Genomic DNA, 19,831 nt, shown 5'->3' with positions numbered 1-19,831 from the left:
GTTAGCATCAGTGTAGTTAGCATCAGTGTAGACTCACTGATCAGTTAGCATCTGACTCACCGGTCAGTTAGCATCAGTGTAGACTCACTGATCAGTTAGCATCAGTGTAGACTCACCGGTCAGTTAGCATCAGTGTAGACTCACTGATCAGTTAGCATCAGTATAGACTCACCGGTCAGTTAGCATCAGTGTAGACTCACTGATCAGTTAGCATCAGTGTAGACTCACCGGTCAGTTAGCATCAGTGTAGACTCACTGGTCAGTTAGCATCAGTATAGACTCACCGGTCAGTTAGCATCAGTGTAGACTCACCAGTCAGTTAGTATCAGTATAGACTCACCGGTCAGTTAGCATCAGTATAGACTCACCGGTCAGTTAGCATCAGTATAGACTCACCGGTCAGTTAGCATCAGTGTAGACTCACCAGTCAGTTAGTATCAGTATAGACTCACCAGTCAGTTAGCATCAGTATAGACTCACCGGTCAGTTAGCATCAGTGTAGACTCACTGATCAGTTAGCATCAGTATAGACTCACCGGTCAGTTAGCATCAGTGTAGACTCACTGATCAGTTAGCATCAGTATAGACTCACCAGTCAGTTAGCATCAGTATAGACTCACCGGTCAGTTAGCATCAGTGTAGACTCACTGATCAGTTAGCATCAGTATAGACTCACCAGTCAGTTAGCATCAGTATAGACTCACTGATCAGTTAGCATCAGTATAGACTCACCGGTCAGTTAGCATCAGTGTAGACTCACCAGTCAGTTAGTATCAGTATAGACTCACCGGTCAGTTAGCATCAGTATAGACTCACCGGTCAGTTAGCATCAGTATAGACTCACCAGTCAGTTAGCATCAGTATAGACTCACCGGTCAGTTAGCATCAGTGTAGACTCACTGATCAGTTAGCATCAGTATAGACTCTTCGGTGAGTTAGCATCAGTGTAGACTCACTGATCAGTTAGCATCAGCATAGACTCACCGGTCAGTTTGCATCAGTGTAGACTCACTGATCAGTTAGCATCAGTATAGACTCACCAGTCAGTTAGCATCAGTGTAGACTCACTGATCAGTTAGCATCAGTATAGACTCACCGGTCAGTTAGCATCAGTGTAGACTCACTTATCAGTTAGCATCAGTATAGACTCACTGGTCAGTTAGCATCAGTTAGCATCATCAGTTAGCATCAGTATAGACTCGGTCAGTTAGCATCAGTGTAGACTCACTGATCAGTTAGCATCAGTCAGTGTAGACTCACTTATCAGTTAGCATCAGTTAGCATCAGTTAGCATCATAGACTCACCGGTCAGTTAGCATCAGTGTAGACTCACTGATCAGTTAGCATCAGTATAGACTCACCAGTCAGTTAGCATCAGTATAGACTCACCAGTCAGTTAGCATCAGTGTAGACTCACTGATCAGTTAGCATCAGTATAGACTCACCGGTCAGTTAGCATCAGTGTAGACTCACTTATCAGTTAGCATCAGTATAGACTCACTGGTCAGTTAGCATCAGTGTAGACTCACCGGTCAGTTAGCATCAGTGTAGACTCACTGATCAGTTAGCATCAGTATAGACTCACCAGTCAGTTAGCATCAGTATAGACTCACCGGTCAGTTAGCATCAGTGTAGACTCACTTATCAGTTAGCATCAGTATAGACTCACCGGTTAATTAGCATCAGTTAGCATCAGTTAGTATAGACTCACCGGTCAGTTAGCATCAGTGTAGACTCACAGTTATCAGTTAGCATCAGTATAGACTCACCGGTCAGTTAGCATCAGTGTAGACTCACTGATCAGTTAGCATCAGTATAGACTCACCGGTCAGTTAGCATCAGTGTAGACTCACCAGTCAGTTAGACCGGTCAGTTAGCATCAGTATAGTCAGTTAGCATCAGTATAGACTCAGTTAGCATCAGTATAGACTCACCGGTCAGTTAGCATCAGTGTAGACTCACTGATCAGTTAGCATCAGTATAGACTCACTCAGTCAGTTAGCATCAGTATAGACTCACCAGTCAGTTAGCATCAGTGTAGACTCACCAGTCAGTTAGCATCAGTTAGCATCAGTAGCATAGACTCACCGGTCAGTTAGCATCAGTGTAGACTCACTTATCAGTTAGCATCAGTATAGACTCACTCAGACTCACCAGTCAGTTAGCATCAGTGACTAGACTCACCGGTCAGTTAGCATCACTCAGTTAGCATCAGTGTAGACTCACTTATCAGTTAGCATCAGTATAGACTCACCGGTCAGTTAGCATCAGTGTAGACTCACTGATCAGTTAGCATCAGTATAGACTCACCGGTCAGTTAGCATCAGTGTAGACTCACTAGATCAGTTAGCATCAGCATCATAGACTCACCGTTAGTCAGTTAGCATCAGTGTAGACTCACCTGAGTTCAGTTAGCATCAGTAGACTCACCGGTCAGTTAGCATCAGTATAGACTCAGTTAGCATCAGTAGACTCAGTATCAGTAGACTCACCGGTCAGTTAGCATCAGTGTAGACTCACCGGTCAGAGCTCACTCACTGATCAGTTAGCATCAGTGTAGACTCACTTATCAGTTAGCATCAATATAGACTCACCGGTCAGTTAGCATCAGTGTAGACTCACTGATCAGTTAGCATCAGTATAGACTCACCAGTCAGTTAGCATCAGTATAGACTCACTGGTCAGTTAGCATCAGTGTAGACTCACTGATCAGTTAGCATCAGTATAGACTCACCGGTGAGTTAGCATTAGTGTAGACTCACTGATCAGTTAGCATCAGCATAGACTCACCGGTCAGTTAGCATCAGTGTAGACTCACTGATCAGTTAGCATCAGTATAGACTCACCGGTCAGTTAGCATCAGTGTAGACTCACTTATCAGTTAGCATCAGTATAGACTCACCAGTCAGTTAGCATCAGTATAGACTCACCGGTCAGTTAGCATCAGTGTAGACTCACTGATCAGTTAGCATCAGTATAGACTCACCGGTCAGTTAGCATCAGTGTAGACTCACTGATCAGTTAGCATCAGTATAGACTCACCGGTCAGTTAGCATCAGTGTAGACTCACTGATCAGTTAGCATCAGTATAGACTCACCGGTCAGTTATTATCAGTATAGACTCACCAGTCAGTTAGTATCAGTATAGATTCACCAGTCAGTTATTATCAGTATAGACTCACCAGTCAGTTATTATCAGTATAGACGCACCAGTCAGTTAGTATCAGTATAGACTCACCAGTCAGCTAGTATCAGTATAGACTCACCAGTCAGTTAGTATCAGTATAGACTCACTGATCGGTCAGCATCAGTATAGATTCACCGGTCAGTTATTATCAGTATAGACTCACCAGTCAGTTATTATCAGTATAGACTCATCCGGTGACGAGGGAAAGGAGGAGGAAGTGTATTCTGAGATCTGCTCACTGGGAAGAGGGGAAGACACACACTGGAACCCATTCACTGAACTGGTCCCGTCTCCCCGCACACACACACTCACCGACAAACACACACGCCTGCGCACTCGGCAGACCCATGGCCCCATTACAGGCCTGCTCACTGCCCTGGTCTGCCACAGTCGCTCATACAAAGGGCCTTTTGTAACGGACTGCCCACACTATGTAAGAGCACACATACTGAAGAAACACGCAAGCCACACAAGCCCAGGGCATCAACGCCAACTCACACACCCGCAAACACACAGAGTTGTGTACAAGCTTGGAGCATGAACCCACACACAAACACATACACACTGGGTACCAAAGCAACACACATGCAAGCCTACAGTACGTACACAACATCAGGGGTCCAGGTCTAAGTAACAACTAGCTAGCCTTAAGAAACGTACAGCAGGGCCAGTAATTAGGGGAAGAGCATGTAGTTCTGACTGTATGACTGTATGCATTGGCTGAGAGTTGAAAAAGGTGAGCCTAGGACACTGATGAGAGCTTCCTTCCAGCCTTACACCTCAGTGTTTTACACCGCCTGTACTGTGGTAAAGAGTCAGCTTCTACAGTAAACCTTAAACACACAGGATGGACAGTAAATTACCTTCCTCCTTCTCTTCCTCCATCTCTCCCACCTGAGAAATAAAAAAGGGCCATTTCCAAATGGTGATGGAGAAAGAGGGAGGGAGAGGAATAGGGAGAAAGGTATCTAGAATAAACATAATGTGTGGCCTTGGCAGTCAAAACCATCCATCCTGGAAAAGAGTAGCATCCTAATGCTCAACCCACACATTTAATTAAGCCCCAGTGTTAGTGATACCGTGCTAAAACAACACCAGCTATACTGTAATTCGGGGGTTGGGTATCATTTCAAGATAGCTAGGTGTCAACACCACATCTCAGTCATAGTCAGTATCAGCAAAGTCAGTGCTAGTGTAGGTGTTAGTTCACAAACTGCAATTCCTCTCAGCCTACTGGACTTGGACTGTCTGCATTTCAAATGAACCTTATAAAACATACTTTTATAATACCACTGCCACGACGAACACCACACACCACTGCCACGACGAACACCACACACCACTGCCACGACGAACACCACACGCTACTGCCACGACGAACACCACACACAACTGCCACGACGAACACCAGACGCCACTGCCACGACGAACACCACACGCTACTGCCACGACGAACACCACACACTACTGCCACGACGAACACCACACACTACTGCCACGACGAACACCACACGCTACTGCCACGACGAACACCACACACCACTGCCACGACGAACACCACACGCTACTGCCACGACGAACACCACACACTACTGCCACGACGAACACCACACACCACGACGAACACCACACACCACTGCCACGACGAACACCACACACCACTGCCACGACCAACACCACACACTACTGCCACGACCAACACCACACACCACTGCCACGACGAACACCACACACTACTGCCACGACGAACACCACACACCACGACGAACACCACACACCACTGCCACGACGAACACCACACACCACTGCCACGACGAACACCACACACCACTGCCACGACGAACACCACACACTACTGCCACGACGAACACCACACACCACTGCCACGACGAACACCACACACCACTGCCACGACCAACACCACACACCACTGATACGACCAATATCACACACTACTGCCACGACAAACACCACACACTACTGCCATGACCAACACCACACACTTCTACCACGACCAATACCACACACCACTGCCACGACGAACACCACACACCACTGCCACGACCAACACCACTGATACGACCAATATCACACACTACTGCCACGACAAACACCACACACTACTGCCACGACCAACACCACACACTTCTACCACGACCAATACCACACACTACTGCCACGATGAACACCACAAACTACTGCCACGACCAATATCACACACCACTGCCACGACCAATACCACACACCACTGCCACGACCAATACCAAACACTACTGCCACGACCAATACCACACACCACTGCCATGACTAATAACATACACTACTGCCACGACCAACACCACTGCCACGGCAAATACCACACACTACTTCCACGACCAATACCACACACTACTGCCACGACTAATACCACACACTACTGCCACAACCAATACCACACACTACTGCCACGACTAATACCACACACTACTGCCACAACCAATACCACACACTATTGCCACGACTAATACCACACTACTGCCACAACCAATACCACACAATACTGCCACAACCAATACCACACACTACTGCCACAATCAATACCACACACTACTGCCACAACTAATACCACACACTACTGCCATGACCAATACCACACACTACTGCCACAACCAATACCACACACTACTGCCATGACAAATATCACACACCACTGCCACGACCAATACCACATACTTTCCTATATTCCTGTATCTATACTTTCCTATATTCCTGTATCTATACTTTCCTATATTCCTGTATCTATACTTTCCTATATTCCTGTATCTATACTTTCCTATATCACTGCTGATGTTATCGTGTCCCCCTCTCTTCATGACTTTATCTCCTCTTCCATTCCCTCTCCTGTCGTCTCTCTCTTTCGTCTCTCCTTTCCTCTCTTCTATCTCTCTCCAGCTGTTTTTGTTCCCCTCCTTCTCCATCCTCTGTTCCACTATGCATCACACCTCTCTTCCTGTGGGACTCCCGGCCGCTTGTCAAACAGTTGTCATGGTGACCCCAGTCCAGGCAGTGTCAGAGTCACGGCAAACCATCTGTCATCGCCTGTCTGGATCACACACCATAATCAATCAGGTTTCAGAAAACAAATTGAAAACAAATTGAAAGCCATGCTTCAATACACTGGCTTGTTTCCCCAATGTTCAAATAAAGAAAAGAAAAGCAATATGGAGGGAGTGAGTGAGTCAGGGAAGGCAGGAGGAAAAGGAAAAGTGAGAGAAGAAGCATAAGAAAGAACAGACCAAAACAGAAAGATAAAGAGTCAGAGACTAAAATAGAAAAAGAGAGAGATGAGAGGGAAGGAAAGTGGAGGAGAAAGAGGGATGACAATCAATGAAACATGAAGTGCTGGTGTCCCACTGGACTTTCCCTGGCTCCTTGGCTGTACTAGAGGATAATGACCTGCAGGCTGATGAATAAGTTATGACAGCCTCTCTCCAACACACAGACAACCTACAGATCACATGACAGGGAAGGAGAGGACGCCAACACAGACCATACTTTGATTTCGTAAATATCATGTTCTCCTCAAGTGATTGACAACTACATCAAGAGTCAAGACACATGCTCAATGACAAAGTAAGAGACCCGTACGAGTCTAGCATATGCATGTGTGACGTGCACACACACACACACACGTACACACACTATGGTAACAATTACAGTGGGATTTAATGTTTTATTGCCTTTTGTTTTTGCTAAAGGAGAAGATTGGAGGGCAGGAGCGGAGAATGGTTTTAAGTAGTTGCATTAAAGTTACTTCAGCCTATAATCCCCCTCAGACAGACACATCTTTGAGGGAGAGAGAGATGGCAGCAGGGTCCCAGAGTTCACACATTCTCAATGCAGTTAAGACACACACTCACAGTCACAGAATTCCAATCTCTTCTGGTGTCTGTAAAGACTTGAGGGAAGAGAGCAGGGTACAGAGTGAGAGAGAGAAAGGTATGCACTGCACAGCATATTTCACATATACAGTGGGGCAACAAAGTATTTAGTCAGCCACCAATTGTGCAACTTCTCCCACTTAAAAATATGAGAGAGGCCTGTAATTTTCATCATAGGTACACTTCAACTATGACAGACAAAATGAAAAAAAAATCCAGAAAATCACATTGTAGGATTTTTAATGAATTTATTTGCAAATTATGGTGGAAAATAAGTATTTGGTCAATAACAAAAGTTTATCTCAATACTTTGTTATATACCCTTTGTTGGCAATGCCAGAGGTCAAACGTTTTCTGTAAGTCTTCACAAGGTTTTCACACACTGTTGCTGGTATTTTGGCCCATTCCTCCTTGCAGATCTCCTCTAGAGCAGTGATGTTTTGGGGCTGTTGCTGGGCTGTTGCTGGGCAACACGGACTTTCAACTCCCTCCAAAGATTTTCTATGGGGTTGAGATCTGGAGACTGGCTAGGCCACTCCAGGACCTTGAAATGCTTCTTACGTTGCCCGGGCGGTGTGTTTGGGATCATTGTCATGCTGAAAGACCCAGCCATGTTTCATCTTCAATGCGCTTGCTGATGGAAGGAGGTTTTCACTCAAAATCTCACGATACATTCATTCTTTCCTTTACACGGATCAGTCGTTCTGGTCCCTTTGCAGAAAAACATGATGAAAGCATGATGTTTCCACCCCCATGCGTCACAGTAGGTATTTTTTATTTAATTATTTACTTTTATTTTACCTTTATTTTACTAGGCAAGTCAGTTAAGAACAAATTCTTATTTTAAATGCCTAGGAACAGTGGGTTGACTGCCTGTTCAGGGGCAGAACAACAGATTTGTACCTTGTCAGCTCGGGGATTCGAACTTGCAACCTTTCGGTTACTAGTCCAACGCTCTAACCACTAGGCTACCCTGCCGGTATGGTGTTCTTTGGATGCAACTCAGGATTCTTTGTCCTCCAAACACGACGAGTTGAGTTTTTACCAAAAAGTTATATTTTGGTTTCATCTGACAATATGACATTCTCGCAATCTTCTTCTGGATCATCCAAATGTTCTCTAGCAAACTTCAGACGGGCCTGGACATGTACTGGCTTAAGCAGGGGGGCACGTCTGGCACTGCAGGATTTGAGTCCCTGGCGGCGTAGTGTGTTACTGATGGTAGGCTTTGTTACTTTGGTCCCAGCTCTCTGCAGGTCATTCACTAGGTCCCCCCGTGTGGTTCTGGGATTTTTGCTCACCATTCTTGTGATCATTTTGACCCCAAGGGGTGAGATCTTGCGTGGAGCCCCAGATCGAGGGAGATTATCAGTGGTCTTGTATGTCTTCCATTTCCTAATAATTGCTCCCACATTGATTTCTTCAAACCAAACTGCTTACCTATTGCAGATTCAGTCTTCTCAGCCTGGTGCAGGTCTACAATTTTGTTTCAGGTGTCCTTTGACAGCTCTTTGGTCTTGGCCATAGTGGAGTTTGGAGTGTGACTGTTTGAGGTTGTGGACAGGTGTCTTTTATACTGATAACAAGTTCAAACAGGTGCCATTAATACAGATAACGAGTGGAGGACAGAGGAGCCTCTTAAAGAAGAAGTTACAGGTCTGTGAGAGCCAGAAATCTTGCTTGTTTGTAGGTGACCAAATAATTATTTTCCACCATAATTTGCAAATAAATTAATTAAAAATCCTACAATGTGATTTTCTGGATTTTTTTTCTCATTTTGTCTGTCATAGTTGAAGTGTACCTATGATGAAAATTACAGGCCTCTCTCATCTTTTTAAGTGGGAGAACTTGCACAATTGGTGGCTGACTAAATACTGTTTTGCCGCACTGTATGTTATAATATGAGTTTACATATTGAACCTGTGTAGCTGTACTGTACTATATGGCCACAGTTCAAAAAGTAATACAGGGGAAGGAGCCTAAAAGAGGTGTTGAGACGGAGCCGGGGGGGATTTTCTGGCAAATGCACAGCCAAAAACGCTATATCTGCAGCACTGGGTTGCACAGTAATCCTGTGTGTGTGTGTGTGTGTGTGTGTGTGTGTGTGTGTGTGTGTGTGTGTGTGTGTGTGTGTGTGTGTGTGTGTGTGTGTGTGTGTGTGTGTGTGTGTGTGTGTGTGTGTGTGTGTGTGTGTGTGTGTTGTGGTGTGGTGTGTGTGAGGGAGAGCAAGATGGATATTGAGTCCGTATTTGATCTGATAATACATGTTTGTCCAGACAAGAACTAATCCTAGTGAAAAACTGAAAAACACTTCATCACAGTCTGACATGGTTTTCAGGAACCCAGAATAATCAACATAATCTGGGACTAGGATTTTTCCGCCAAATATGGATGTTACTTTTGCAGCTCAATAATATCCTCCAGTCTAGCCTACATTTGAATGATAGTCTTTTCACATAACAGCTAAAGAACTATTCTTCCCATCCACTGACAGTAAGAGTCTTCCGTATCTAATCGACAGGGACGGTTTCCTTGTATTTACTGGCATCGAGGACACTGTGTCTGGACTATGCACAGGGGAGATGGTGTACAATGACCTAACGGTGGCGGAGGCCATTTTCTACCGGCAGCGCCTGCCATTCCACAGCAGACACGTCATAGGAAGAACACTTAAGGGTATCTAGGGGAATCATAGTGGATAGGTCTCATCTACATAGAGAATGTCTCTAGAGGACCTGTCTTTTTCCATGTCACTGGGTCCCTTGGAGAACAAAACACAAGTGGCCAGATGTAATACACACACACCACATGATCATACACAAACACACCTGGATATACACACCAAGCGCTCGTACACAAATTACAACCACAAATAATGGCAGAGGTAGAGACAGTAAACAAACTTACAGAATTGGAGGCTGAGGCTCACGATGGCCAGCACTGCCCCCACCACCACCAGGAGGATGAATAGGTTTCTAGCCAGCATCCTGACATGTGATTGGTCAGTCTCCCTGTCAGTCAGCCACCCACACCTTGCCCCATTCCTGCTGGCTAAATAGACACAACAAAGACAAGCAACATTATGAAACAAACATGTCTATAACAGGCCTCTAAACCAAAAACGTTTCTGCACACAATGGAAAACAAGTTTGTGCCATTTTCCACTATACATCCTGCCTTCTATGAATAGACCAATGAGAGAGCATGGATCTAGGATCTAGGAACCATCAGGGAGGGAAAGGAAGAAAGAACATGTTTTTTTTTTAAACTACCATTTCCGTCAGTTATACACAAAACAACCCTGCTATTAGGCAGACTAAAAATAAGAGCATGGCTAGATGAGGTAAAAGGATGCCTCAATCAGAATCCTCAATCACCTCCCCTCAGAAATGGCCTACATGACTGAGATGTTCTCTCAAGTCATGTTCATTATAAGGTTTATATTTGGACTTAGAGAGTTCAAAACGTGGTAAACTAAACTGTCTCCAAAATATTTTTGCTTTTCAATGTATAAATGTTTATATGTAACCAGCCTGTATGTACAGTATCTTAACGTGGTGAAACTCTTCTGTAGAAGTCCTGTCGTGCTTACTGCTACATTGTAGTAGGCTACTAGCGAGGAGATACTATTTCATGATGATTGTAGTAGGCTACTAGCGAGGAGATACTATTTCATGATGATTGTAGTAGGCTACTAGCGAGGAGATACTATTTCATGATGATTGTAGTAGGCTACTAGCGAGGAGATACTATTTCATGATGATTGTAGTAGGCTACTAGCGAGGAGATACTATTTCATGATGATTGTAGTAGGCTACTAGCGAGGAGATACTATTTCATGATGATTGTAGTAGGCTACTAGCGAGGAGATACTATTTCATGATGATTGTAGTAGGCTACTAGCGAGGAGATACTATGTCATGATGATTGTAGTAGGCTACTAACGAGGAGATACTATTTCATGATGATTGTAGTAGGCTACTAACGAGGAGATACTATTTCATGATGATTGTAGTAGGCTACTAGCGAGGAGATACTATTTCATGATGATTGTAGTAGGCTACTAGCGAGGAGATACTATTTCATGATGATTGTAGTAGGCTACTAACGAGGAGATACTATTTCATGATGATTGTAGTAGGCTACTAACGAGGAGATACTATTTCATGATGATTGTAGTAGGCTACTAGCGAGGAGATACTATTTCATGATGATTGTAGTAGGCTACTAACGAGGAGATACTATTTCATGATGATTGTAGTAGGCTACTAACGAGGAGATACTATTTCATGATGATTGTAGTAGGCTACTAGCGAGGAGATACTATTTCATGATGATTGTAGTAGGCTACTAACGAGGAGATACTATTTCATGATGATTGTAGTAGGCTACTAGCGAGGAGATACTATTTCATGATGATTGTAGTAGGCTACTAGCGAGGAGATACTATTTCATGATGATTGTAGTAGGCTACTAGCGAGGAGATACTATTTCATGATGATTGTAGTAGGCTACTAGCGAGGAGATACTATTTCATGATGATTGTAGTAGGCTACTAACGAGGAGATACTATTTCATGATGATTGTAGTAGGCTACTAGCGAGGAGATACTATTTCATGATGATTGTAGTAGGCTACTACGAGGAGATACTATTTCATGATGATTGTAGTAGGCTACTAGCGAGGAGATACTATTTCATGATAATTGTAGTAGGCTACTAGCGAGGAGATACTATTTCATGATGATTGTAGTAGGCTACTAGCGAGGAGATACTATGTCATGATGATTGTAGTAGGCTACTAACGAGGAGATACTATTTCATGATGATTGTAGTAGGCTACTAACGAGGAGATACTATTTCATGATGATTGTAGTAGGCTACTAGCGAGGAGATACTATTTCATGATGATTGTAGTAGGCTACTAACGAGGAGATACTATTTCATGATGATTGTAGTAGGCTACTAACGAGGAGATACTATTTCATGATGATTGTAGTAGGCTACTAGCGAGGAGATACTATTTCATGATGATTGTAGTAGGCTACTAGCGAGGAGATACTATTTCATGATGATTGTAGTAGGCTACTAGCGAGGAGATACTATTTCATGATGATTGTAGTAGGCTACTAGCGAGGAGATACTATTTCATGATGATTGTAGTAGGCTACTAGCGAGGAGATACTATTTCATGATGATTGTAGTAGGCTACTAGCGAGGAGATACTATTTCATGATGATTGTAGTAGGCTACTAACGAGGAGATACTATTTCATGATGATTGTAGTAGGCTACTAACGAGGAGATACTATTTCATGATGATTGTAGTAGGCTACTAGCGAGGAGATACTATGTCATGATGATTGTAGTAGGCTACTAACGAGGAGATACTATTTCATGATGATTGTAGTAGGCTACTAACGAGGAGATACTATTTCATGATGATTGTAGTAGGCTACTAACGAGGAGATACTATTTCATGATGATTGTAGTAGGCTACTAACGAGGAGATACTATTTCATGATGATTGTAGTAGGCTACTAACGAGGAGATACTATTTCATGATGATTGTAGTAGGCTACTAGCGAGGAGATACTATTTCATGATGATTGTAGTAGGCTACTAACGAGGAGATACTATTTCATGATGATTGTAGTAGGCTACTAACGAGGAGATACTATTTCATGATGATTGTAGTAGGCTACTAGCGAGGAGATACTATTTCATGATGATTGTAGTAGGCTACTAGCGAGGAGATACTATTTCATGATGATTGTAGTAGGCTACTAGCGAGGAGATACTATTTCATGATGATTGCACTAATTAAAACAATGTTGACGCATTGTGACAGTTTGTCTGTTCGCCTCGACTACAATGCTATGCTGACCAGCTGCAAGGGAAGGAATTATTTGGTAGCTAGCGAACTGGCTAACTGTAGCTAGATCATCTTGTTATAGCTAACACATCAGTACTATCGGTATAACAATTAAAGTTACAGCTTGTAAAGATAAATATGCGGTAATGAACTTGTATTTTGTTCGCGGAATCTACCTTAATAACGTTGTTATTACAAAACGCTAAGCCTTTGTTTACAATGTACCTATTCAACACAGAGTCGTGGGAACACGCTAATTAGCTAAACTGACTAACTAACATATTGCTTGCTGGTCGTTTATCTCGGATCATCTTACCCGGTAGTCTCAATCAGAAGTTGAATCCACCCAGCGCCGTGCTGGCTTGTACTCTTCTAGACTCCCTAGCGATGTGCTGTCGTGCTGGCTGTCCTGTGTCCTGCCGGGGGACTCCACTGTGCTGCCCTAGCCTCCTACTGTAGGTTCAGATGCAACTGAAATGTAATCCTACTGTAGGTTCAGATGCAACTGGAATGTAATCCTACTGTAGGTTCAGATGCAACTGACATGTAATCCTACTGTAGGTTCAGATGCAACTGGAATGTAATCCTACTGTAGGTTCAGATGCAACTGGAATGTAATTCTACTGTAGGTTCAGATGCAACTGGAATGTAATCCTACTGTAGGTTCAGATGCAACTGAAATGTAATCCTACTGTAGGTTCAGATGCTACTGAAATGTAATGGCTCGCTGCGCCGTCTCCCGGAAAACCTTCGCTATGCATTCGATTGCACCCCTCTTCTTTTGTCTTGCATCTCCACAATTCCGGTGTGAGACGTGGAGGACCGCCGGGTTAACCTGCCATCAACATTATTCTACGGCGATCAACCGATATGATGTTGTGATTTTAAAAAAAGTTATAGAATTGCATCAAAATAGGAATCATTTTGCAGAGAAACAGCTTGATCGTTCATGTTCCCGCCACATGCATCTACTTATACTAGTCCTAAAAATAAGTAAATGATTTTGATGATGATGATGATGTAGAAGAGGTGATCCCCCTGGCTGATGAAGAAAGGAGGGAAGTGAAGACAGATGAGAGGGGGAGAAGAAAAGCAGCAAGAACCTCAAGGGAAGAAGAGAATGCTGGGAAGTTGTTAGAAATGAACACACACAAACTAACAGAGAGAAAGACAACAACCCATATTTATGTTGATTTATTTTCCATGTTGTACTTTAACTGTTGGCACATCGTTATAACACAGTACATGGCCATAATATGACATTTGAAATGTCTCTATTCCTCTGAAAGTTTGTGAGTGTGTAATGTTTATTTTACTTGTGTTTATTATCTATTTCACTTACTTTGGCATTGTTAACATATGTCTCCCAAGCCAATAAATGCCTTTGAATTGAGAGAGAGGCTTGTTCACCTAGCCATCAAACTATCTGCACTGACTCTATGCACACTCACAAGACTATATATATATATATATACACACACACACACACACACTACACTGACACTCTCACACAACATCCACACCCATTCACATACACTAAATATGCACACACATACACACACGTGCATACCAGCACACGCACACACATATACTTTTACACTCATCATATTCTGCTGTTGCTGTTCTTTATTTTACTCCTATTATCTATCCTGATGCCTAGTCACTTAACCCTGCTTTCATGTACATATCTACCTCAAAGATCTCATACCCAAGCACATTGATCTGGTAATGGTCTTCCCTGTATATAGTTCCATTCTTTTGTCATTTATTCCACACATATTCACATACACTACATCGTTTCTTTATACCCTGCATCATTGGGAAGGGCTCGTCAGAAAGCGTTTCATGGTTAAGTACCCAATGTATTTGGGGCACGTGACAAATACGATTTGATTTTGAATATCCTCCTGACAATACTGACACCGTGTGGACAAAGTTGACAACATGTTATTGAGATAAAAGCACATTTTAGCCTGGGCAGCACCATTGAGGACTTTCACCATTTCCACAACTGGTAGGGACTTACTAATAGTTAAGGAAGGACCACATAATTCCATCCAGCTCATAAGGAGGGATCCGCCAATGAATTAAACTCATGAGTAAACATTCCATAACTGCAGGTGGCAGTAAATCGCCAAGCTTGGCTTCCTACCTGTTCCAACAACACACACCAGGTGGCAGTATGAATGCCTTTCAGTTTGTTTACCAACTCATAGAAGTAGTAGAAGAAGAAAATTGACTACTTCAAAATGGAGATGACCTCAATGGTGCTGCCTATGCGCTCACAGTCTCCATAATGCTAAAACTGTTAATGCAATGTTACTCCCAATAGTAGTGGACAGTGACTGGACCTTGCCTTGGTGAATGCAGGGACATTTTAGTATCCTGCAACCTTGACCCTACAGATGATTAATCACATACCAGTAGACATAACATATCACCGTCAGACAAAATTATGTAGAAGCATTTTTTTTGTATCTTTATAACAGAGGAGGCTGGTGGGAGGAGCTATTGGAGGATGGGCTCATTGTAATGGCTGGAATAGAACAAATGGAATGGTATCAAACACATCAAACATATGGAAACCACGTATTTGACTCCATCCTCCCCTCAGAAGCCTCCACTGCTGCAGCCCCCTATACGTCTTTTGGTGTGTTTTCACAGTCTATCTGTTTGTGGATAATGTTTATTTATTTATCCAGGTTAGTCTCATTGAGATAACATTTATTTTCAAGAGACCTGGTCCAACCAAGACAGCAGCAGGTTTGATATATAATTATACTGTTTTCTAGTACACATTCTACTATAGTTAGTTATTGTAACAGCTGACCATTAGAATTAAACGGTTGGTTAGAAACACATCATTATCAAATCAACTTTTCAAAAGATAAGGAGTGGATAGATGATGTAGGCCAACTTTTAGTGCGCATCAAGATACTAAAGTAGTATGTTGTCCGTGACTAGCCTCGTATGAACCATCCTGATCTTGCGAGCTTACATTCTGTTCATGAGATCAGGATGGTTCGTTGGAGGCTGGTCCGTGACGGTACTGATATGACAAAAAAGGACAGGTGAAAAAAGCGTTAGTTCACTTGTTCTGTTCTTTCTCGTCAGGGTAGGTGAAGGATGAGAGACAATGAAACAAAGGGATTTAAGATAAGATTCCTTCTGAAGTCATTTGAATGTGAAAATGCTTTGACAGAACGCAGCCTTGTGGACACGGGAACTTTGACAGCACTGATTAACTTGGCTAGTTCCCAGAGTTTTCAATCATTTGCTATTCTCATACAATGTGGATCAAACAGGGGCGATTACAATGATCTTCTGAGTTCTGGTTTTCAAAGTATCTGTGTCCGTCACAAAGGAAGAAGGCCCACTCTGGAGTAAGGAATTTCCTATGAGGATGGATGGAGCATAGAAATAGAATAATTAGAATACAGTTCAAGTAATGAGGGAGGCAGGATGTGCCTAATCTTGAAAATCTAGCAAAGTGGGGTTGAGGATATAATTTGAGGACACTGAGAAAGATCAACAGTGCCAGACTTCTGTATCACTGTCTGTACCATGCATACCACCAAATTCCAACGGTCTACTCATGTCATGTGGTTGAATTGTTACTATGGCCACAGACTACACTCTCTCTCACACACACATGTACAGTAGTTCTTAACTGGCACCTTTATCCATCACAGTAACATTTACTTCATACTTAAAAACCGTATCTCTTGTACTGAGGCCACTGAGTGTCTACTGGTCATACCATTTCACAATGATGTAGCTTCACATGGAAGCTTCTTGAAAATGACAACAACAATGTTTGATAACACTAGGCCTGTTTCACTGAACCACTTCTGATAACACTAGGCCTGTTTCACTGAACCACTTCTGATAACACTAGACCTGTTTCACTGAACCACTTCTGATAACACTAGGCCTGTTTCACTGAACCACTTCTGATAACACTAGACCTGTTTCACTGAACCACTTCTGATAACACTAGGCCTGTTTCACTGAACCACTTCTGATAACACTAGACCTGTTTCACTGAACCACTGATAACACTAGACCTGTTTCATGAACCACTTTGATAACACTAGGCCTGTTTCACTGAACCACTTCTGATAACACTAGGCCTGTTTCACTGAACCACTTCTGATAACACTAGACCTGTTTCACTGAACCACTTCTGATAACACTAGGCCTGTTTCACTGAACCACTTCTGATAAGGCCTGTTTCACTGAACCAGAGGCCTGTTTCACTGAACCACTTCTGATAACACTAGACCTGTTTCACTGAAACCACTTCTGATAACACTAGGCCTGTTTCACTGAACCACTTCTGATAACACTAGGCCTGTTTCACTGAACCACTTCTGATAACACTAGGCCTGTTTCACTGAACCACTTCTGATAACACTAGGCCTGTTTCACTGAACCACTTCTGATAACACTAGGCCTGTTTCACTGAACCACTTCTGATAACACTAGGCCTGTTTCACTGAAACCACTTCTGATAACACTAGGCCTGTTTCACTGAACCACTTCTGATAACACTAGGCCTGTTTCACTGAACCACTTCTGATAACACTAGGCCTGTTTCACTGAACCACTTCTGATAACACTAGGCCTGTTTCACTGAACCACTTCTGATAACACTAGGCCTGTTTCACTGAACCACTTCTGATAACACTAGGCCTGTTTCACTGAACCACTTCTGATAACACTAGGCCTGTTTCACTGAACCACTTCTGATAACACTAGGCCTGTTTCACTGAACCACTTCTGATAACACTAGGCCTGTTTCACTGAAACCACTTCTGATAACACTAGGCCTGTTTCACTGAACCACTTCTGATAACACTAGACCTGTTTCACTGAACCACTTCTGATAACACTAGGCCTGTTTCACTGAACCACTTCTGATAACACTAGGCCTGTTTCACTGAACCACTTCTGATAACACTAGACCTGTTTCACTGAAACCACTTCTGATAACACTAGACCTGTTTCACTGAAACCACTTCTGATAACACTAGGCCTGTTTCACTGAATCACTTCTGATAACACTAGGCCTGTTTCACTGAATCACTTCTGATAACACTAGACCTGTTTCACTGAAACCACTTCTGATAACACTAGGCCTGTTTCACTGAAACCACTTCTGATAACACTAGGCCTGTTTCACTGAACCACTTCTGATAACACTAGACCTGTTTCACTGAACCACTTCTGATAACACTAGGCCTGTTTCACTGAACCACTTCTGATAACACTAGGCCTGTTTCACTGAATCACTTCTGATAACACTAGGCCTGTTTCACTGAATCACTTCTGATAACACTAGACCTGTTTCACTGAAACCACTTCTGATAACACTAGGCCTGTTTCACTGAAACCACTTCTGATAACACTAGGCCTGTTTCACTGAACCACTTCTGATAACACTAGACCTGTTTCACTGAACCACTTCTGATAACACTAGGCCTGTTTCACTGAACCACTTCTGATAACACTAGGCCTGTTTCACTGAACCACTTCTGATAACACTAGGCCTGTTTCACTGAACCACTTCTGATAACACTAGACCTGTTTCACTGAACCACTTCTGATAACACTAGGCCTGTTTCACTGAACCACTTCTGATAACACTAGGCCTGTTTCACTGAAACCACTTCTGATAACACTAGGCCTGTTTCACTGAACCACTTCTGATAACACTAGGCCTGTTTCACTGAACCACTTCTGATAACACTAGGCCTGTTTCACTGAACCACTTCTGATAACACTAGACCTGTTTCACTGAAACCACTTCTGATAACACTAGGCCTGTTTCACCGAACCACTTCTGATAACACTAGGCCTGTTTCACTGAACCACTTCTGATAACAATAGGCCTGTTTCACTGAACCACTTCTGATAACACTAGGCCTGTTTCACTGAACCACTTCATGCATATCATGTTGATCATTTCATTGCTGGTTATAGTATGCATATTGTTTATTTATTTCTTGCTGTTGTTTTAAATTGTTTTTATTGTGTGATCTTGAGTGAACAGCCCATCCATTTAACCTGTTGGATCCTAACTAAGAAGCATCCCTGCAGTCCCGTGGCTCTCAGATGGCCCAGAGTGGGCCCCTTCCTGTGTCCTGTGGCCAGGGTACAGAGTGCAGCAAGCAGGTCTCTGATTATTGATGATTAAATCAGGCATTGGTTCAGTGGAGGCTCCAAGGCTGTCCTGGGCTGCCTGGCTGGCCGGTCTGTCTGTCTGTCTCACATTCCTGGGTCTATTCCCGCAGTAATGTCTGAAGGTATGGCAGTAATATGAGCCAGGCTGCCTACTAAACGTGCCTCCACTTAGAGAGGCCTCTTCCACAGGACCATACGGCAATGAGAGTCATGGGATGGGGAGGGTGTGTGTGATTGGAAGTAGTGTGTGTGTGTGTGTGTGTGTGTGTGTGTGTGTGTGTGTGTGTGTGTGTGTGTGTGTGTGTGTGTGTGTGTGTGTGTGTGTGTGTGTGTGTGTGTGTGTGTGTGTGTGTGTGTGTGTGTGTGTGTGTGTGTGTGTGTGTGTGTGTGTGTGTGTGTGTGTTTCTTACATAGGCCTAGTCAGTATCTGAGAATGTTTTAAATTGACAATATGTCTGCATCATGACACAGATGTCGAGTTTTATGACTGGTGTCACATTGTTTGTATTACGCACCGCAAAAAAATGTTGACCTCAACTACATATCTCTTACCATTAGAATGCATTGACTTGATGTCTTACCAAGGTCATTTTGCTTACTTTAACTTAACCTAAAAAAGTATTGAAACAAGTCAGAATATCAGAAAACAAGACAAATGACATTGA

At 43.1% G+C, this 19,831-nt stretch overlaps 1 protein-coding gene across 1 annotated transcript in view; it reads right to left on the bottom strand.

Moving 5' to 3' along the window:
- Positions 1–13,983, bottom strand: part of LOC118392891 (2-phosphoxylose phosphatase 1-like) — a 32,568-nt gene extending 18,585 nt beyond the window's left edge. Inside the window, exons 1-2 of the mRNA XM_052511688.1 lie at positions 13,297–13,983; positions 10,015–10,158 (exon numbers count right to left, since the gene is read on the bottom strand). Coding sequence (XP_052367648.1) covers positions 10,015–10,093 — 79 coding nt within the window. The 5' untranslated portion in view covers positions 10,094–10,158; positions 13,297–13,983. The remainder of the gene's footprint in view (positions 1–10,014; positions 10,159–13,296) is intronic.
- Positions 13,984–19,831: the final 5,848 nt, after the last annotated feature.

Source organism: Oncorhynchus keta, chromosome 1 (genome assembly GCF_023373465.1).
Source record: "Oncorhynchus keta strain PuntledgeMale-10-30-2019 chromosome 1, Oket_V2, whole genome shotgun sequence".
Classification (NCBI taxonomy): Eukaryota; Metazoa; Chordata; class Actinopteri; order Salmoniformes; family Salmonidae; genus Oncorhynchus; species Oncorhynchus keta.
This window is presented reverse-complemented; position numbering and strand designations above follow the sequence as displayed.